Raw genomic sequence first — 23,135 nt, forward strand, 5'->3', positions numbered from 1 at the left:
ATTTTTCAGTTCAGAATATTTTCTAATTTCTCTGTGATTTGTTCTTTGATTTATGGCACATCTTCCAAATATCGATATTTTTCTAGTTATATTATTGTTACCGATTTCCAATTTAATTCCACAGTGCTTAGAAAACTTACTCTGTATGATTTTCATACTTATAAATTTATTGAAAATTATATAAAGTATATAAAGTACAAAGTACATAACTTAGAGATGATTATGTAGTATGCTAAAAGATTTGTCAGAGACTTAAGTTGGGGTATTTGCTATAATTGAAATAAGAATTTTTATCGAATTCAGTTCATATGTAGTTTTTCATTTTTTTCTGTTTATTGAAAATTTACATACAGAAAAGTATACAAATTCTAAGTTGTACAGCTTGATGAATTTTCACAAAGATGAAGAAAAAATATTACAGAATTCTTAGAAGCCCTTCTCTTGACTTTTTCTAGTCACTGTCACTCCCCTCCCTGAGATAAACTATTCTGACTTTTGATACCATAAATTAGTTTTGTGAGTTTGAACTTCATGTGAATGGAGTTATACAGTATATATTTTTGTGTCTGCCTTTTTTCATTCAACCTTATGTTGAAGTTATGCTAAAAGTTTGAAAATTCACCCATGTTATTGCATAATAGTTGTGCATTCTCAGTACTCTAGTATATAGTATGAATATTTCATAGTTTATTCATCCATTCTACTATTTGGTGGCATTTGAGTTGTTTCCAGTTTGGGGTTAGTGAAAAGAAGTGAACATTCTTTTGTATATTTTTTGGTGAACATATATATGTATATTAGTTTGGAATATGCCCATGAGTGGAAATGCTTAGCTATAAGGTATGCATATATTCAGCTTTACTATGCAAATTTTAAGGAAAAATTATTCATTGTATTATTGTTATGCATTGTTAGACACTTGCTTTTTTGTGTTTTTAGTTACTGTGATAATGTTTTTGTCATTGTTAAGAAAGAAGCAACACATTTCTTATGATGCATTTTTCTAAGTCTTTAAATTTTAGTCCTTCATAGTTTTTTAAACAATACATGCCTTTGATAAAAACAATGTACAAAACTACTTTTTAAAAAGAAGTACTATATTGGCAATTACAGTCATTTTCTTCTATTACAGTGGCCTTCAAACTTTACTGACCACTTTATTATGCCCCTAGCAGTAAAAAAAAAAAAAAAAAAATTCTATACCCCCAATATATGTATGTATTTATAATTATATACATGTATTACTATAATAATATTTTATAAAAACAGAATGAAGTTTAAGAAGAATAAAAAATATAAAAAGAAGTTTTACTGTTCCACTAATTCTTTTTCAACCCCCTTCAGGTATATATTTCTCAGATCCTTGCTCTAATGTAGGTGAAGTTTTCTGTTTTTCTTGCTCCTTGAGTATGTGTATGTGAAGTATAAGTTTAGATATAGTTAGAAGATATTCATTTAGTTTCTTTTCATTATGTGGAGAGCAACATACATTAGGTACTTTAGGATTAGAAGTAAAACGTTAATAAATTGAGGGTTGGCCCATTAATTCAACAAAGATGGAGGTTTTCTCTTTTGCCAGAAGAGAATATTCTGGGAATGCAGGCTTTTATTTTCCTTCCACGGTGGCACTCCTCTTGAACCAAACTGTACTATTTTGTGCAGTTTCAATTCTATGCTTCATTTCATTGACTGCCACCAAACTGCACCCTAAAGAATTAAAAGTTATGTATTAGAGCTGTGTTGTAGTCAATGAAAAGTCACAGATCTGGTTGAGATAATGACTCCCAGTCACATAGGAAATGTATTAGTATGTCTCTCTTAAAGAGATGTTCTTTGTGAAAACGATTACCTGTAATTCAATGGTAAAATGATAGAAATGTCTCTCTGTCCTTGGAAGTTGTTAAGCATTCAGAGTAAGGGTGTCTAAAAGGAAGACAGTTCATTAGTGTTTGCTCTCAGAGGTGCATTTTATTTGGAGAGAAAAATAATTTTTTTCTAAATAGGTTATTCAGAATATCTCAGCTTTACAGGGAATTTCTCATAATTTCAGTGGCACATTATTGGAAGGGGTCGGTTGGACACATAGGCTCAGAGGAGCAAAGAGGTTGTTTCTGAGTGTGCTAGTATGTGATAAGTTCAATTACTCATTTATTGCCAGCACTATTTAGAGTTTTATTTTCTCTGTGAACATATAGTTAAGCACCTTTCTCTGTGTCATACCTTAAATCTTGTACTGTCCTCACAACTGACTAAATAATGAAAATACCCATCTTTTCTTTCAGTTTCTTTTTTCAACATTTATAGTTTATTTCCAGGCCGATTTCAAGTGTTATGGAGAATCTGTCAATTTGCTGTCCCATGTAGTACACCTAAAATTGTTTTGGGTAGTATATTTTTAGTCTCATTAAAAATAATAGGAGCATTTGCAGTAATGAACATTTACTAAATATTTATTACATGCTAGATGCTTTTACAGATTTTTCTTTAATTCTCACAGTAACCCAGCCCAAGGCATGTGATTTTCTTTCAGTTTTAGAAAAGAGGAAACTGTTAATCAGAGAGGTTAAATAATTTGTCCAAAGTTACACAGCTAGCGTAAGAGAATTAATAGTTAAAATCAGGACTTTTCCACTAAAAAACACATGTCTTATGACCTATGTATTGTTGTTCTCTGGTTTTGCTTTGGACTTCACAACTGCTTGTTTGCTTATGGTATCCTTTCCCCTTGGAATGTTCTCTCCCTATAAGGTCCAAACTCTGCTAGTAGCACATGTACTCATCTTTTAAGTCCCATACCAAATGCTACCTTTTCCTAATGTTTTCCCCGAATAGCCCCATTTGGAAGTATACCCCCACAACACTTCGTATCTTTCTTCATATATTTATTTTGCCTTGAGTTAATAATTATTTATATACGTGCTTTAATTTACCAACTAGAGACAATCTTTGATTCCTCACAACTTAAGACAGTCTTGAAAATTTAAGATACTTAGGATTTGTTACCTTGATATTACAGTAAAAAAAAAGCCATCAAAATAGGAATAAACACTACTGATATGTTTTTTAAAAATTGGAAGAACATAGAAATATGGTAAAAGATTAGTACATATATGATCATTTTTGCTTCTTGGTATTTGTAAATTTATTAAATTTTGCTAGTGGTATAATAGATGTGGCATACATTTCCTGGTTTGATGAAAAAGTTTATATTCTTAGCTATCATTTTATAATAGAAAGAGGATAAATAATAGAAGTCTGAGAAATGGGAAGAACCTCCTATTTTAATTTTGTTCATAGCAGGGTGTCAGATTACTTTGGTGTTAGCTTTGATAATAGTTTCAATATAATATTGGAATTCAACAGTTGGTTATCTTTGAGTATATTATCTTTTGTATTTATGGCCACATATGGGATCACCAGACTGTTTAGAATAAGCTTATAGTAGTCTACTTTCTAAATAGATTGTTTCCATGTATTACTTACTCTAGTATTTCATTGGTTTTGTTTTTTGTTCTGTTTTCTTCTCAGATAATGGCAATTAACCCAAAACTTATTAAGAGGGAATGGAGAATTTTATTATTGATTATTCATTCAAATTTTGAATAGTATTTTTATTTTAAATCTCTTTAAAATATCCCTTTTCCCTCTTCTAATTTATTGATTTACTTTGAAATTTCATTCAAACGAAAAAGAACTTAAAACTTTTATAAACACTTATATGATAATAGAGATTTGATTGTAATATAACTTATTAGTTCTGACTATGTTTTTATAGTTCTTTCATCTGAATTATACATATCCTTGCCATTAATTTGGCTGAACCATCGAAGCATCCTGAGATTCTTTTTTTAAACCTCCTGGTAGGGAGAAGTCCTTTTATAAAGATAATCTCTTGAAAATGAACATCAATCTTTTTCATCCCATGTTACTTGAACTTTATGAAACTGCTAAGAAAGGAAAAGACAGGTAACGGTAACATAGAGAAGCCTCTTGACTGACAAAAACACTCTGATTGTTAAAGTTTATAAATTTGTTTATTAAGTATCCGTTGGAATAATAAATCAGGTTAAAGTAACAGTAATGTTATATTCTAAAGGCATTTGACATTAACCAGAATATAGTATATTAAATGGTTAGAGTTTTAGTTCTGTTGGCAGGAACTTAAATTTTCCATTATAAAATTCCTGTTATTTTTAATGCTACATTATTATAAAAGTAATACCTGTTCATTCAAGAGAACTATTATAACATAATTCTAATAGTTGCTAATTTTAGATAGTTATATTTCACCATTCAATGTAAACTTTATTCCTCACAACAATAATATGAGGCAAGTACTATTATTTTTCCTATTTCATAGATGAGGAAACAGCACAGAGAAATAAAGAGACTTTAACAAGGCCACACAGTATTTGAAGCCAGGCAGTCTGGTCTTAGAGTCTATACTCTTAACCTCTCTTCAGTATTGCTTGTCACCAGGTGCTTAAGAACCCAGGGTTTGGAGTAAGAAAGGCCTGAGCTTAAATCATGGCCGTTACTTAGACTCTTGGGACAAGAGCACACCTCTGAGCCTCAGTAATCTCGTTTATAAAAGAGGGGCTGTTTGGGGGATAAAATGAGATAATGTATGTTAACTGCTTGGCACATTGTTTAGAAGATACTATGCTTTTTCAATAGATGGTAACTATTATTATAACAAATATTGATAAACATGAAAGGAATACAACTATTGTAAGCATTTTGAGGTGTGTTCTCCCAGTGTTTTAAAAATATGTTCCTTGGTTTTATTAATGTATCTTTTATTTATATTATTTTTCTTTCTTCTATAATTTTTCTCGTTTTTGTTTCACACAGAAGGCTTGAATTTGTATCACTTAGAATTAAGGCAAACTGTTTTAGCTTCTATGCTAGCCCATACTTTTTATGTTTAGGAGTGGTTAAGTAGAGATGGAGGAGGACATAGAAGTACATATATCTTTTTTTTTCTTTTTAAATAAAAATGGGATTATTCTTGAACTAAAATTTTTGATATAATGTCTACAAATCAACAAAATGTGGGATACTAGAAGTAGGCAAGAGGACATGTGTTAGTATTAATTTTATTAGACTAGCAATGAAACTCCAGTTTCAGATTAGAGTTAACTGAAAACACTGTATCTGAATGAGCACTCCAAATGAATGTAGACTATTTCTTCTTGATGAGCGAGACTATAAAAGTCTGATCACATGTTGCATTATCAAATAAATTCACTGGGTGTGGCAGTAACTAAACTAACCCCCCTTTCTATAGCCTTAGCAACAAAACATGGCTAATGCTCTTTTTTTCCTCTTTTAGGTCTACACACAATGAGCTGGAAAAGAATCGGTGAGTCAATAATGAGGTGCAGCTTTCATTTATTTTTAAAAAGCAAAGTCAACATTTTACCTGTGAAATAATATAATAGTGCATGTGATTACAATTTTATTTTTAAAATGTATAGCATATCATGATTCTGATATGTATTGTCTCCAAAAAATGAGTTAACTAATAAGCTTACACTATTTAAACTGAAAGACATAAATACATTTTAAGCTCATTTGAATTTTGAGTTTATGGTGTAGGCTTCTTTATTTCTAACTCTGAAAACAGGTTAATTGTGATAGGCTCATGGCTTGCATGTGGTCTTGCTAAAGGATTAAGTTTCTGTAGTATAGCTGATACATATTATGACAAATTGTAGACATTGAGTGTCTCTTTCTTTGCAGTTTGTTCATCTATTCAACAAATCTTTATCACATATGAACTATATGACAATGCCAGGCAAGCATGATGCTTTACATAGGAAATACAAGAATGTGTTAAGATATTTCCTGCCCTTAAGGAATTTACTGGGGGAGGTATATAGGTAATTAAAATACTGTATAGTGGGGTGAGAAAGGCAAGGAAGAAGCAGAGGGTGCTGAAAGATCATTTTGAAGGGGCACCTGATTCTCTTTTGAGGGAGTTTTGGAAGGCTTTACAGAGGATGGTGAGTGAGCACTGCATGATGGGGAAACTGCAAGAGGCTCAGTATTGTATACAAGTAGGGAAGATTGTAGCACAAAGCAAGCCAGGCTAGATATTGACAGCTATGATAAAGAGATTAGACTTTTTCTGAGATCAGTAGGAGGCAGTTGAATAATTTTAAGATGGGTTGTCACATGATCAGATTTGTGTTTTGGAAAGATCACTTTGGCTACAGTGAGAAGAATTGCTTAATTGGGAGAAGGGACCACAGAGATGAGAAAAACTCTTTTGAAGGCTATCGGAAGCCTCCAAGATAAGAAATGACAGGGCCACTGGAGATAGAAGTAGACAGAATGAAGAGATAATATGGAGTGAAATCAATAGAAAGTGGTGACTAGTTTGCTATGTAAGGTTAAATTTTAAGTGATATAACTGCTTACTGAGAAAAGGAATATAGAAAGAGTATAAGTTTGGGAGAGAAGATGAAGATTATACAAATAAAATATTTGCTTTTTGATATAGAGATTAGATTAATAACCAACAAATTAGAATTGTCTGCATCAGTTAGTTTTGGGCAAAAAAATTTTTGACAAAAAAGATCTCTATGACCTTCAACTTTTTGTCATGCCTTCTTTTAAATGGAAAGGACCTTACAGATTGACTAGGCTAACTGCTTCACTGCAACTGAATTTTTATGTCAAATCCTCTTGAGCAGGCTTAGCATGTTCCTCTAGGCTGACTTAGTGGCTTTTACCACTTCGTGTGCACTGTGCTCTGTTCATATCTTTTATTATAAAACTTAATCAGGTAGTATTATCTGTTCACATGTCTCTTTCTGCCAGATGACTGTGATTGCCTCAAAGGCAGGGATTCTGCTTTGTTCAGTTTCAGTTCTTAGCATTTGATGCATGTATAGTAGATGATGGCTTCAACATTGAGTGAAGGATAAAAGTGGAGCAAAGTTTAGTGGTCTGGTCAAAGATGTTATGCTAGTTTGTGGCAAAGCAGTTTGGCAGGAAATGTTTTGTTTTAAAGAATCTCTTTTCTGCCTTATATTTCTAGTGCATTAAGGGAAATATCTAGCTGGTTTAAACGTGGGGGGAAAAAAAACAAACAAGAAATGACAAATAAAATTTTACATTAAACTTTAAATTAGAGCACAGAATGTATTTTGGGCCACATGTTTTAAATACTGATGAACAAGTGGCTTTTGTAATTATTTCACCCACCTGAATGTGGTTCTTGGGAGCTCCTCACTGGAAATCTGGCAAAAAACTTTTTTTAACACTTAGGTAAAGAGACGACTGTTCAGGAAACTGTTTGGAATGGAGCTATTAAAATCTTTGAGTAAACTTTGTTTAATGCATTCTGCATATCAATTCTGATTTATTGATAACTTTATCACCCATAGTATTATTTTGGTATATCCTATAAGTTATTTAATCTATTATTTGTCCGTGGCACGTAGTGTAACGTGTGGCTTTTATTGCCTGGACTGTACACAATTTCCAGTGTCTCCAGTGACAGCTTTTTGTTCTCATTTTATTTACTTAGGTCTAAGACTTTCTGCTTGGTTTCTTACCCTACCTCACTAAAGGCATGGTTCCCTCATCCTCCTCTGTCCTCTTCTAATAGTCCTAAGTAGTCTTTACTTCTCAATTTATTTCTTCCCCTTTCTTTTCTTCCCTCCTTTCTTTAATCCCTCCCTCCCTCTCTTCCTTGAGGCTTAATTGAAAGGTAATATAGAATTAACTTTTCTAAGATGTATTCATTTTTATAAGAGGCATTTATCAATATAAATAAATCTCTAATTTATAGATATGTGTTAGAGGGTGAGTACCAAAGGAAGAATTCAATTTAATAACTTGTTCTTCACTTCTGAAAGGTTTCCAGCTTGTGATCTAGCAAAACCAAAAATATTGGTAGATACAGGATGTTGTAAGTTGGGCGGGAGAAGTATTTTAGCCAAATTTGCAAGAAGCTAAATATAAGAAATATTTTTAGAATTTAAGCCTGTAATATTACATTTTTAAAGCCCCTACCTAGTTCTATTTAATGGTTCTTTTTTTCCCAGTGGTTCTTCTAATTTTATTAGCTTGGTTCTAAATTCTTGCATATAAAGCTGCTCGGAGTTAGTGTTTTCTCCTGGGGCAATGCATTGAGAATTAGAGTAGATAGTGAATGACAGAGTAATTTCAGGTGTATATCGTAAGGCCCCAAGATTGTTGAAGCCCTGGGTCTGTTCTTGAGGAGACAATAGCCAACAAATGTTAAGGTTCATATGCCCAGATCTCAGGGAGAAACCTAACAGTGGAGGTTTGGAGTCTGGCAGGCCCAGAGTAGTTTGCTCTGGCCCACAATTACCCCACTGTGCCTACAGTCCATTGGGGAGCCTTAGGTAGTTTAAAGACTGATAAAGAAATTCATGTTCATTTTTGGACAGATTTCAGGGGGTCCTATTTCTGCCTAAAACTCTGATGGTTACAATAAGCCTAGTCTGGATGGTTCCCAGCATTTGTTACTTGTGTACTCCACTCTGTCTTCCTAGACCCATAACAGGTCATAACAGACTCAGGAGGTAGAGATAAAAGGGAAGCAGAATGCCTTTAGATGTTCTGTATTCCCCCAGGAGCCTATGCAAATCATCTCATGATAAAATTAATGAACCTTTGAGATTTTAGAATTAACATTAGCTTTTCTTATGCGTTAGGTCCTTTACCAGAGAAGAGACCAGTACAGATTTTAGATCACTTCATTGCTTCTTCATTTTATTAATTCAAATTACTAATGATGTTTTTGAAAGAGCCAACAACTTTAACAGGACTTTAATGGTCAAGAACCTTAGTGCTGATGGCAGGAGAGGCTGTTCAACCTTCATTGCTATCATTCGTGGAAACAAAAACCTTACCCTTATTATAATTTTGGTGAAGCTAGAAGGGCCAAATAAGGATACTGGACTAATAATGTCATCCTAGGCAGAGCAGAAGTGCCTGAATATTTTTGATAAAAGAAAAACATGTCTAGTGAATGGTAATAGGTGTCCTCCATATAGAGACTTTCTTATACTTCTGAGGCAAAGATGAAAATAAGCATTTATGGAATACTACTGTTTTCTTTCACTATGCAATACTATTATATAATCACATAAAATAGGAAGACAGAATATATAGGTCAAAGTGTTATTGAAAACTAGCCATTTGGCTGTCATAAGTACAATTTGAAACAAGACTATGGGAACATAAAACAGACCTAATCATAATCCTGTCTGATCACAAATATGATATCTATGTTTACTATCAGTCTTTCTCTTCAGTAATGATTAATAAATTCTGTGCTTGGCATCATGGTAGATAAAATAAAGTATAAGATACTTACCCTAACCCGTCTTTAAGGTTAAGGTTATTATAGCTTGATAATTAGAGGTTTCATCTTTCAATACCAGGATCTAGTTAAGTTACCAGTGACTGTTTAGAAACACTAAAAGTATTTTTCAGACTGAAGGTTGAAACTCATTAGTGGTCTATGCAGTCATTTTAGTGAGTCATTTTGAAAAAGAGATAGAATAGAAAATGCCAAAGTGCATTTCTTGTAGTAAAGTTAAATGTAGAATTGTGAAACTCATATACATGGTATAAAAACTGTGGCCATAGTCAAAAAGCCACTGCTCTGTATAGTCAAGGAGAATCTATGCTGAGCTATGGAGATAGAATTTGAATCTAAGGAAAGAATAAGGAAAGGGGTCAGTCCATGGACACAGGAAGCTGGCATTTTAAGCTGTGTTCAGGAAAGAGTGAGTAGAGCATATTGAGGAGAAGGACAGTCTAACAAATCAGTAGGAAATGAGGAATGTTATTGAATGTCAAGGAACTTGGATTTTATTTTGTTGACAGGGAGTTTTTAAGTCTTTAGAAGCAAAAAGATGGGCATGATCAAAACACTTTTTTATTTTTTTAAGTACAGTCTAGCTAGCTATAGAAGCAGGGAGACTAGCTTGGATGCTATTGAAGTAGCCCTTGTAGTAGAAGGATATAAGAACTAGTATTCAGGTGATGGAAATGGGAACAGAAAGGAAGTGAGAAGACTAAGAAACACCATATAAAGAAAGAATATTGTTTTCTGTTAACTGCTACTATTTATTCCTCCTCATATTTCTTTCTTCATATAGCAGAAGAGTAATCTTCTCAAAGGATGTATCGAATCATGCCATTTCTGTTTACAATCTTCCACTGGCTTCCCACTGCTTAGATAAATCTGTGGCCTGTGAAGTTCTACTTACTACTCTATCCCTCGTCTCCTGTGGTCCAGCTGACACTGCTTTTTTTCTTTTTCTCAAAGACACCATGTTTATTTCCATCTTGGGATTTTCCACTTGCTCTTCCTTTTACTTAGCAAGCCCTTGCTCTAGCTCGTCATCATTATTTAGTTTTCAATTCTCAGGCCATCTTCTTAGAGAATAGTAATTGTGCCCCAGTCACTCTCTACCCCATTGCCTTTGTTGTCATCTTGACATTTATCTCTGTTTGAATTATTTGTTTGAGTTATTTGACTTCTTTAACTAGACTGTAAGTTTCATGAAGGCAGGAACTTTGTCTTATTTATCCTCAGCACATAACAGTTATTCAGTAAATATTCATTGAGTGAAAAAAATGATTCTGTATGCTGTAGACCATATCTAAAATCAATAATATGTTATTGAATTATAATGACTTAAGTAAAAACTGACATATATAAAATACTCTTGAGAGTGCAACAGACATAATAATAATTTCATAAGAGGTAAATGGAAAATTTAATGAATTCTTAAAATGTAAATAAATTATATGAAAAAAACTTAGTAAGCGGGGACATCTTAAAGGATTTCTACTATGCAGGACTTTATCCTGCTTATAAGAAAAGAGACTGACTTTTTTTTTTAAGAAGCTAATTGATTCTTTCACTTCATTTGTATATTATATAGTACACTAAAACAAAAATAGGTGATTTTGTAAAGGGGAACAGTTTACCTGATAGAGTTCATGCTCTACTTGTGAAGTCTTTACTCGTTTCTCATTCTATGAGGTAAATAAGCATTTTTACAAGGTAAAGATTATATGTAATTGGAGACTAGAATATCATAAATAATTTCAACTTTTCTGGTTTAGAATTTTTAATGTATTTGTTATACTTATCCCAGTGGTTTAGAAATGATAATAAATACAGTATTTTTTTCTAGATTCTCTACATGTCCCCATTTGATGTGGACATTTTGCCAGAGTGATTGTTTTGGTCTACCTTATCTTAGAACAACATATAAGAATAAATCTTTGTACCCATGGGTAAGGCAGTGGTTTCTTAGTACATCACCTGACTATTTATGATTCCTTAGCAGGAGGAACATATCTTAGCTGATTTTAGCTTCATATTTGGGGCGTTTATATGACATTTGTTTAAAAAGAACATATACTTGTATATATAGTGTGCATATTGTAGAAAAAATGTACATTAGTTTTGTTAGGAGGAAAAAAATTGCAAGACTGGTTTGGCAGAACTTGCATTAAAAGCAAGTTATGGCGTTAAGGATACTAAACCTTTATTTTCAGTTTGAAATATATAACTGTAACTAGATCAAATGTCTGCAGCTTTGGATTGGGTCTGATAACTGTGGAAAGTTTAGTCAAAAGCTCTTCTTAGCCTTGGTTTACTACTAAGATACAAAATTCAGTCTATAAATACCTTATAGTAACTTCCTTAGGCTGATAAAGGGCATTTATGAAAAACCCATAGCTGATATCTTAGTTAATGGTGAAAGATGGAGTACTTTCCACTAAGATTAGGAATAAGACAAAGATGTCTGCTCTCGTGATTTCTTCTCAACATTGTACTGAAGGTTCTAGCCAGTGCAGTTAGTCAAGAGAAAGAAATAAAAGGCATCTTGATTTGCAGGGAAGATGTAAAACCATTTGTTTGCAGATATCAATCTTATGTTTAGAAAATAGTAATGAATCCACAAAAAACTGTTGGCGCTCATAAATGAATTTAGCAAAGTTAAAGGATTGGCATACAAAAACCAGTTGTGTTTCTATACACCAGCAATGAACAATCTGGAAATGAATTCCATTTACAATGCCAATTCTATTTACAAAATCAGCCACAAGAATATAATACATAGAAATAAACTTAACCAAGGAGGTGAAAACTACAAAACACTGTTTAAAGAAATTATAGACATCCTGTGTTTATAGATTGGAAGAGTTAGTATTATTGAGAGGACAGTCTTCCCCATCTTAATCTACAAATTCAATGCAAGCTCTATCAAAATCCCAGCTTCCCTTTTAGCAACAGTTGACAACTGATCCTAAAGTTCATATGGAAATGCAAGGTACACAGAATAGCCATAACAATCTTGAAAAGAACAAAGTTGGAAGACTCATACTTCCCAATCTCAGAACTTAACTACAAAGCTACGTAATCAAGACAGTGTGGTATCAGTCTAAGAAGAGACTTATAAGTCAATGAAATCAAGTCCAGAGGTAATCTCTTACATTTATGGTCAATTAATTTTCAACAAGGGTGCCAAGACAATTCAGCATCCTATCAACAAATGGTGCTGATGCATAACTGGGTATCTATATGCAAAATAATGAAGCTGGATCCCTACCTCACATTATATACAAAAATTAACTCAAAATGGACCATAGACCTGAATTTAAGAGCTAAAATTATAAAATTCTTTGATAAAAACATGAGAATAAATCTTTTGACTTTGGGCTAGGCAATGGTTTCTTACATATGGCACGAAAAGCACAAGCAACAACAACAACAACAAAATAGATACATTGGACTTTATCAAAATTAAAAACTTTGTGTTTCAAAGGACACCATCAAGAAAGTGAAGACAAATTACAGAATGAGAGGAAATACTTGCAAAACATATATCTGATAAGAGGTTTATATTCACAATATGTAAAGAACTCTCACAACTAAATGATAAAAAGACAACCCAATATAAAAGTGGCCAAAAGATTTGAATAGATATTTCTCCAAAGAAAATATACAAAAGGCCAATAAGCACATGAGGAGATGCTCAACATCAGTAATCATTAGGAAAATGAAATCAAAACTACAAGATACCAATTCATGCTCACTAAAATGGCTAATGTTGTTTACCAACATTGTTGTTTACCATCCATCGTACCAGCTACCATTTTGGGGGGAAAGATTCTGAAAAGTCCTTACAGTTTGGCACTTAAAAAATGCTGATGTCATCATTGTTCGATGGCACTGGGCAAATGACTAGTAATTAACCACAGATAAGTTTAAAATATATTATGTGTTGCTACTACCTAATGTGGTTTGAGCACTTAATAATGAGGAAATATTGAACTCTGTGGTATGTAAAAAGGGTATATTTAAAGGTTTTTAAGAGCCTCTAACAATGAAGTCTAACAAGATTAAGACTATATATTAAATGAATGTAGTAATTGTATACTTAAGGTATAATAAAATATAACTTCATTGTATTTGTTAGGTCTTGTAAACAACAAAATTTTAAAAAGTATAATTATGGGAAGGAGCAGCATTGTCCAGAGACCAGGAAATAGCTACTGATCTAGTTTTCTGATATGGCAAATAAAAATGATGGCTTCTTCTCTTTTTTAGCCTAAAGATGGAAAACTGACATCCTTATTTTTAATTTATGTAAAAATCTTGAAGAAGAAAAATGTATTCTTTGTACTTTTTGACAGTAAGAGATCAGCTACAGTACTGAGTTATCAAAGGTAACTAGAACACTACAAAGTAACTAAGTATTGGAAAATATAAGACACTTATTTAATAGAATTTGACTATGAAGTTATAGAATCAGATAACTATAGAAATTAATATTATCAAACAATATTCAGAGTAATGCCATTTGTCAGAGAGATATATAATTGGTGCATTTATTTTTGTATGCAAGTAAATGAATATTTTAACTTTTTATGTGGTAGAAATGCTGAAAACTGTAGACAAACTAAAAATAGCTGTTAGAGTACAGAGATAAACACCTGTTCGAGTTAGAATTGAATGTTATATGAGATAGAGATGAAGTAATGGGTAGGTTTTGGAGATAAAATTTATGGTTAATAGAGGAAGCATAGCCAGGATAAAATTATACATTTAAAATGCAGCCTGTCTTTTTTGTAGCATATAGCAGCACAGTTTCTATATTGACCTTTATCAGAAATAGCTCATTAAGTCCCTACCCTTTACATTGATGCTCATAATAATTATACTGCAGTGGAATTCTGCTAGACTTTGAGACAAAATGCTATTTTGCTAAATTCATTTGCTGTATATAGTAATTACTGCAGTGTAAGTGTTCTGATAAATATTAGTTTAATAACTACAATTCAAACACATTTTCTTAAAATAGCATCTTCATATAAAGAAATTTCTATTTTGGTAAAAATTTTGGCAATTCAAACATATCGAGGTATAGCAGTAAGAAATCTTTTTATTAAATGAGAAACTTCTTTAATATCTTACATTCCTCTTTTGAAAATGAAGAGATTCAGATTCTTTCAATATATTTTAGCTGTTGCAGAGAATAGTTATTTTGTACTTGCTTATGTTTTTCTGTGTATTCCAGTGAATAATGCCAATTTAAAGTCCCATTAGTGTAACTAGTGAAAAATCACAGGTCTAAAGGGGAGGATTCAGTAATAAGAATAGAATTTCCTAATATAGTTACTTGCTAACCAGTTCTTGAAGACAAATTTGCTTGGAAAATATATAATTCAGCCCTGGGACAAACACATGGCATAGTGCTTATGTTCATGTCTTTTAAATGAAGAAAAGTTGAAACTTAATGAACTCATAAATAAATGACATCTTTGTTTTGTTTTTATTTTGGAGAAAGCTAATGGAAAAAGGTAGACTTTAATACTAAACACGGTTTAGGAGCTAAATTGTCAAAAAGGATACCTGGAATCCAACACAGATGACTTCTTTGGGGATACATAATACATTGATGTGAGAATTGTACCAGAAATCAGAAGATAATTTTTTCCTCTTATCTCTACCCATAGTAGGCTGTGGATGTCATATAAATTATCTCACTTATTGGGGTCTTGCTTTCTTTGGCTGTAAAAGGAGGAAACCTAGATGATATTTGAATTTCCTCCCTACATGAAAAGTTTTATAGTTCTGTGAATGTTTTAAATTCAGTATTATAGGCATTTTGGGAACTTAATTTTTCTGGTGTCTCCGAAGCATTTTTCCTTGATAGCAGTACATACATATGTATGTAAACCTCCCCCCCCACACACAAAATGAAAGAGCTGCTGGAACAATGAGGTTAGAACCTCACCTCATTAAAGCTTTGGAACTTTATAAAATATCTAAAGATTATTATAAGACATGGTGCTATGGCTACAATGATGAAAGCTTAGTTTACAATAAGTACTTATTTTATAATAATAGTAAATGTTTTTATAAAACTAGAATTTGCCTTAAGAATATGTGCCTGTGTGTATAAATGGTACGAACACATTTCTCAAAGCTGCATGTATATACATATATATATATATATGTGTGTGTATATATATATACACACACACACACACACACACACACACACACACACACACGGATATAGATATGAATTCTGAGATATAAATACTAATGAATATTTAGGATCTAATCCCTTTTGGAACAATACTTACCTTTGACTTGTAAGGAAATGTAACAAGGTATTCTGTAAACATTGTGGTAAATCCTGGTCAGTTTTTAAAAATTTTATGACAGGTTTATATTTGCTCAGACTCTAGAAATCCAGTTTTGTGGTGGTTATTGTATTGCAGTATCAAAACAGTCATTTTAATGGGTACCACTGATCACTAGATGAGGCTGTGTCATACCATGAGGGTGTGTCATACTATAAGGGAAAAGCACACTAATGTAACTCAAAACTCCAAGGAAGGATGACTTAGCTTATTTGAAACATTTGTCTATAACCAATCTGAAGGAAAAGTAGCTGCAGGTCAGTATATTGGAATCTTTCTTCCTTACCTTTTGGACAAAGTAGCTTTTCAATAATGTCCTCACTGCTTTGATAGTTTGCCAGCTCCATCTCTAATTTTGGGACATCTCCACTGTTTATTATTTCTCCTTCAGAGTTGCTAAGGGTTTCTGGAAATCAGAACTCTGCTGACTGGATCAACTAGAAATCTATGCTCTCTTTAACTGTAACCTCTTTATGGATCGGCCATTCTCACTTCTTATTGTTTCCCTATAGCCTTCATCACAGTGACAATTCAGACTTTTAAAAAAAATCCCTCAAGCAGATTGTGGGGCAAAAGCGCAAAGCTAGACATTATTAATATCACATTTTTGTTTAAGAGTAGTGTTTTAGTTTCTTGAAAATTAGGTGGTAGAATTGAATGATCTTTAAGATCTCTTCTAGTGTGAAAAAATTCTGAGATTTCAAGTACCCAGTCCTACTTTTTACTCTCAAATCTAGTTTTTGAACCAAGGGCTAGTTACCCATATCTCCAAACTCTTGGTCTAAAAATATTTCCCATGTATTATTGTGACTCCTATTTCCTCCTTTTCTAGAAATGTGGATGCCTGGTTCGAACTTCATCTTCTCCTGTATTTTTTACATACATACTTTTGACTCAAATTCTTTGACTTCCATCTCCCAACCTTTCTTTTGAACTTCTAATACACATAGAGGTGTGAATAGGAATAACAAAGTGTTTATAATAACCAAAAATTAGAAGTAACCTGAATTCCTATCAATAGGGAAATGGCTAAATAAATGATAAGATATCCATAACTTGCAGCAGATAAAAAGAATGACATAGACCTCTGTGTGTGTATGTGGAGAGATTTCCAAGACATATTAAGTGAAAAAAGCAAATCGTAAAATAGTATTTCCAGTATTATCTCATTAATGTTTTTAAAAATGCCACAATCATATATGTGAATACATTGAAAAAGTTCCGAAAAGATACATGTCAAACTGATAAACTTGTTACCTCTGAGGAAGGGAGTAAAAGTCAAGGAGAAACTGTCGTGTTGATTTTATTATTAGAGTTTTTTAAATGCACGTATTGCTTGTAAACTTAAAAAAGATTTTTAAAAGACAATAAACGTAATCCTATCTATACATTTCCGTAGATAATCAAGCCGGAAGTGATCTTAGAAAATCATCTAGTCTAGTATCCTCGTTTTATGGATAAGGAAACCTATGTCCCTCCAAGTTGTATGTTCTACCAGTCTGATTAATGACAAAGTTAGGATGAGAACCTAGATTTTCTGATTCCCAAACCAGAACTTTTTCACATTGCCTTCAGGGTAAAGCTAAAATACACGTTTTTTGCAAAGCCTTTCCTGATTATCCAAAGTGTATTTCTTCTAAATTCCTGTTTACTGTTTGTTCACTTAAATGAGTTTTATCCAACACTACTTTATACTGTAATGTCCTCCCTTTCTAGATCACATGTGTTCTGTGAGGGAAGGGACTGTAATTTGCTCGTCTTTGTATCTGACAGACACAGTGTACTTGCACATAGCAGGTGGTTACTGAATTAGAAATTAACGTTTTTGTTGGATTTTTGTAGTAGGCTATGCAACTTGTATTTAAGAGTAAAAAGTTAAATGCCAAGTCAAATAAATAGCTGTTTTGTTTTTTGCGTGTGTGTGTGTGTGTGTGTGTGTGTGAGTGTGTGTGTGTGAGAGAGAGAGAGACAGAGAGACAGAGAGACAGAGAGACAGAGACCTGCCACTTCAAGATAGAAAATATTTTAGGAAGGCACATAGTGAGATATTTGTTACCCTACAAATATCTTCTCTTTCCAAGGAAAATAGTTTTGTTCTCCATTCCTGCTTCGGAAAGAACAGTTTGTCCCCATTGGATATTCTAGGTAATATGACCCACTTAGGAAATATGTGGTGATTGTGCTTCATTATGGGACCTCTGCTAAAGTTCTTGTACCATAGGAAAATGCCTCTTGAGTGTGATGGTTTTACAGATGAAAGTACATTTCTTTCTGTATTTGACTTGGTACAGCAGACCAAGAAACTGAATTTGATTTAAAGTCTTACTATAAATACCACAGAAGCTGTGACAGATCTTTTTTTGTTGTGAAAATATTTCCTCAAAATGTTTGGAATTTATACAAGTGTCTTGCCCTTGATGTATTGTCACCCTGTTTTGTCTACATAGCTCTATTACTTGGTATTAGCATCTTATGAAATTTCAGCTTGCTTTTTGAGATACAGATCCTTCCTTATGATTTTTATCTGCAGTTGCGTTAATCCTGTTTTGCTTCTCATTTTTTTGTAACTTGGTTTATTTTGATAGCTGTTTAATTTGACATCATTAAGGCTTGTATAATTATTTAAACAGATTCTTTCATGGAAGTTTCCATAATCAGCTAGAAGATTATTCTTGGGTGGAGCCTTGGGAAGATTTATTCTTTTTTGGAAGGCTAATGTCTCTCAGTTTAGAATTCATAGCTTTAGGGAAACATCATAGAATGCTGAAAATTTCCATAAATGCTTTTATCCAGAGATTGTTATTGAAATAGCCAGTTGGTGCTCATTCATCTAGAGCCATTCTTGTTATGCCAGAATTAAAAATATGTTTGTATGTATGTGTATGTGAGTGTATGAATATCTATATCTTTGTTAAAAAAGCAGTTTTGAATTTGGCTCATTCGAAAGCTGTGAAATAATTAAAATAGAGATAACAAGAGTTTATTAAATAGGAAGTGATCTGTAACTACTTTAGCGAACTTCAAATAAGGTATATTGAAACTTGTTTTAGCTCTGTTGAGCATTTTATTAGAAATAAAAAATATATGTTTAGCACATTTTGATCTGCTATGCTTAGAAGAAAAGCTGTTAATGGTTAGTTTTTCATTATTCTTGAGATCATAATTTTTAAAATTTTCATGCTGATAAAGATATGTAGATTAATTTACTTATGATAAAGTTAATAGACAATTGCCTGTCATTTTCTAAATTTTTAATTGGCCTCAGAATTTGCCACAGTAAAATTCTTTTTATTTTAAAATAGCAGTCAACAATGCTTAGTTTAGTAATATTTATTTGAATGAAATAGGGAAAAAATGGATTTTTAAACATTAACTTGAGGGCATTTTCTGCCAGTGCTTTAATTTAAAAAACATTTTTTTTTTTTTTTCCTGTCGGTGGTCCTCTATGGAGAAACTTTTTTGGAAATGATATGAAGAACTGTATTCTACATCTATCTAGGAGTTCTTACTTTACATATAGCAAAGCTGGAGCTCAAACATATGTTTGACCTTGGCAGCTTCAGTTTGTAAAATGGCCCTACCTTTCTTGGCAAGTGAAGGTTAATTAGAGGTTTCTCAACATTTTTCATAGTTTTGAGTATTTTAGTACAGAGCACTTAGATCTAGCATAGGTCCATCAGACCAGTTGTTAAGAATAAATAATAGTTAAAAAAGTATTCATCTTTTAGTAACAGTTTTTCTATTTAAATTTCAAATAATATTAAACCACTATTTGACTTCTCTCTAACTCTCTTCCCTCCCTCACCCTTTTTCATTTTTACTTGTGATGACTAGGAAATATGTCGAAAATTTAGGTTTAATGTTTGTTTTAAACGTCCTTTGAATGTCAGTCTAGGATGACTTATAAGCTAATAGGTGATGGTCAGTTGTCTATTCTAATGTCTCTTAATAGTCTTATATATATATATACCATTAACCCTAAGGTCATATATTCTGACTTAAAATCTTTGGTGGAAATGGGAGTTCATTTAGAGTGACATATTAGTTCTTGGCACTGACAAAAGACTCCTAAAGATAATTACAAATCAACTGACAAGTGCTTATTAGGCATTGACTATGCGCAAGGTACTGGGGATAGGATAAAAGAAGTCCTAGGCCCTGCTTTTTAAAGGATTTATGGTCTAACTAGGTAGGAGACAAATGATATTATAAAGCCCCTATATGCAGTATATAATTAAGTGCTAAGTTGTGTATATTCCAGATGAGAGTTGAGGTAAACTCATATCAGGGGGTTATTGTGGGCTGAAGTTAGTAGGAACAACATAGTTATGAGTGATTATTCCTGTGACTTGCCTGGTTCTCTCTAGGAGTTTACCAAAATTTGTTTATCACATATTTCCAGTATGTTTGAAGGAGCTTTCAGAAGAAATGCTACATCTGAAGCTTTTTTTCTTCTTTTAATCATTAAAGTAGTTGTCACTTATTCTGGGGTGAAAATGAGCTTTCAGCTATTCAGCATAGGTAAGATATGGGCCGGGGACTACATGTAAAGAATATGATAAAACGTTATTCTCTTAATCTGTATTTACTTTCCCGATGTCTCTAATGACAGCTAAAATGGTGTCATTTTTCATGACCGTGTTTTCCTTATGGAGGAGTGTCTACTGTGGTTCTCCCCCTTTTGTAGTGGCAATATGGGTGACTGCCCAAGTATCTTGTGAAAATAATTGAAAGCTTCAACTGGGACAGAAAAAGCTGCTGTAGCTTTGGATAAATAAGGATAACTAAAAGCCCTTTAGCAATCTAGAATCTCTTAAATGTCATTTTGTTTTGGAGTACTGTTGAAGGTATTCGTTTTGTTCTAGTAAGCCCTGTGTGATAAAGAGTCTAGTAACTTTTGTCATCATATATTTACCTTTATAACTTAATTTCATCTTAGTGCTTCTCAGTTTATCCTTTAATAGAGAACCCTGAACAAGATGTTTCTGTGGGAAATCCTGTACCTTTATAAACATTCTGCCCGCTCTACTACATTAACCTTAGATTATTGACATTTAAATTTTTCAATATACAACCCATGTCTTAAGTTTTCCTAAAAACTGATATGAGAGTTTGACATAGGATTTTATGCCATTCCCCAAAAAATCTGTTTTTCATAGAATGCTTTATTTTTCAGTAGTTTTATCCTAAAGTAATTAGAACAAGGTTGACCCTTTAAAATGATCTAAAATTAAGGAGAATAGGAGTTTTTCTAATCTGTAAATTCAATAACTGAATTTTAAGAATAAGGGAGAAATAGGGAAATTAAGAAATTACACTAAGATTTTTTTCACCAAAATGATAATGACTAGCAATAGAAAGTATACTCCTTTGAAGCTTGATGGAAGAAGCTTTGGGTTTTAAAAAAGAAGAATCCAGTTCCACATTATACAGTGAATGCTAACTATATAGAGACCTATTACCCTAATAAAAAATGAAAACAAAATCAGATAAATTTAGATCATTTCTTTGATAGAACATCACTATTGGGCTTTCGTATAAAGATGTTCAGGGTATGTTTCTGCACTACATATTGTCATGGAGGACAACCGTCATTGTTTCCTCGAGCCATCTGTTGGTGTCCCTGACAAAAACATACTCTGGCATTCGGATCATTGGTGTGACCAATTACGGCATTTTTCTCTAGGATTGTAACGTCTGTATGGTTTTTCTGTCTTGGTTCACTTTATTCCAGCCTGATTCACATTTATTCCTTTATAGAACAGCTTGTATTTGGCATATATAAAATCTAGTCTCTTCTAAATAAGGTTCTTTTTCAATTGGAAATTCCATCTTTGCCGTTAAAACATTTGTAAACATAACACAATTTAGATAGAGCTGAACAACTTTGCAAGACTGCTATTTTTGAATGAAGGAGACTTTCTTAAAGAGCAATTTTGTGATACTGGGCTCTTAGAACTTCCTTGATTGCAGTTGGAATTTACTGATACATGTATTGGGTCAGATGAAGGAGGAAACATGTACTGTATTTGCTTGCACTGTCCAGGAAGTATTGGTTTGTTTAGAGGAAAATGCTTCATTTTAAAGGATCCTCCATATACCTTTTGTTTACTGAGGTTAGAGCTATTGGTAATCCTGAAGGATATTACAGATTTTCATTCTGTAATATCGCTAATATCTGAAGGTAAATATAGCCAAATTGGACAAACTCCTCCTCCAAACTCTACCATCTACTTTGGTTGGGGTAACAGTTTTTATATTCCTCTTGTTGGGACATACTTAGGTGAGAGAGCCATACAACCTGACCTGATGACCAGCCAGGATTTTGATTGGCAGTGGTTAACAAAATGGAACATGTTACCTCTCCTCTCTTTCCCTTCGTCTCAAACCCACAGAACAATATAGGTTTTTCAGGGCTGTTCTCTTGCAATTGAAGTGTAATGGCACTTGTGCAGCCGTCCTTCTTGGACAGAAAACCTTGATAGTATTGATTTGAGGCTGGAATCGTACAAACAAACGTTGGATCTCTGATTCTTCTCTTATTTAATTTTTTTCTGGAGCTGATCCAGAGGAGACTCAAACTAAAATTTAGACAACTGTAAATAGAAACAAGTCACAAAGTGTAGTATTGCAACCCAGTCATAATTCAAACCTAGTTTTTTACTGGTAAGAGTTTGCCTTTTAGGAGACTATTGTAACTGTTGTTAATCCATTGACTACCTTATCCTTTTCAGAAGGGTTTTAAAAAGTAAAGTAGTCTTTAACGCATGTTGACTTTCTACCTACCTAAAAGTGATCATCTTTCAGTGCCCTAATACAACACCGCTTTCTCAGAAGAGAGCATGCCTAGGATTGGTGCTAGGTGTCATACAAGCTTTCTCCAAAAGTAACTCCCAAAAGCTACTCTTCAGTTGGGCCCTTTGTGGTCAGGAAAAAAAAAATGCGGTACAGTATAATGAAGGAGAAAGATCAGAAGAGCTAAGTAACTTTGAAATAAAAAGATACACCAGAACATGAATTTTCTGTCATTGTCAGAACTATATGTTCAAAATTTTATGAATCTTATTTTTTCAGAGGTTCCAAATACCCAATGAATACCTCGGGATTTTTAAAAAATTATACATTGGCCAACAGTTGCTCTTTGTTATTACCCTTTTCTGTTCCAAATTTTACCCTCCCTGCCCCCAAATCAAAACAACAACAAAAATTTTTTAAACCTGCATTTTGATTTTGGTGAAGTTGTCCTAAAATGGGACTTTAAAAATAATCCCTGGCTGGCTTGACTGGATTGTTAGATGTCTAGCAATGCCAAACCATTTACCGTCTGCCAGAAGAAAGCATGGTCACCACTTTTAATCATTTAACTCCCTATTTTGGGTTACAAATTGTGAATATTCATTTTCCAA

General features: G+C 32.9%; 1 protein-coding gene across 2 annotated transcripts in view; it reads left to right on the forward strand.

Annotated features, from left to right (window-relative positions):
* MXI1 (MAX interactor 1, dimerization protein) overlaps positions 1-23,135 on the forward strand; it is a 71,058-nt gene that overhangs the window by 32,413 nt on the left and 15,510 nt on the right. For both annotated transcript variants that reach the window (XM_016145704.2, XM_016145706.2), the window contains exon 3: positions 5,336-5,365. In XM_016145704.2, the coding sequence (XP_016001190.1) occupies positions 5,336-5,365 (30 nt within the window). The remainder of the gene's footprint in view (positions 1-5,335; positions 5,366-23,135) is intronic.

Source organism: Rousettus aegyptiacus, unplaced genomic scaffold, assembly GCF_014176215.1.
Source record: "Rousettus aegyptiacus isolate mRouAeg1 unplaced genomic scaffold, mRouAeg1.p scaffold_m13_p_6, whole genome shotgun sequence".
Taxonomy (NCBI): Eukaryota; Metazoa; Chordata; class Mammalia; order Chiroptera; family Pteropodidae; genus Rousettus; species Rousettus aegyptiacus.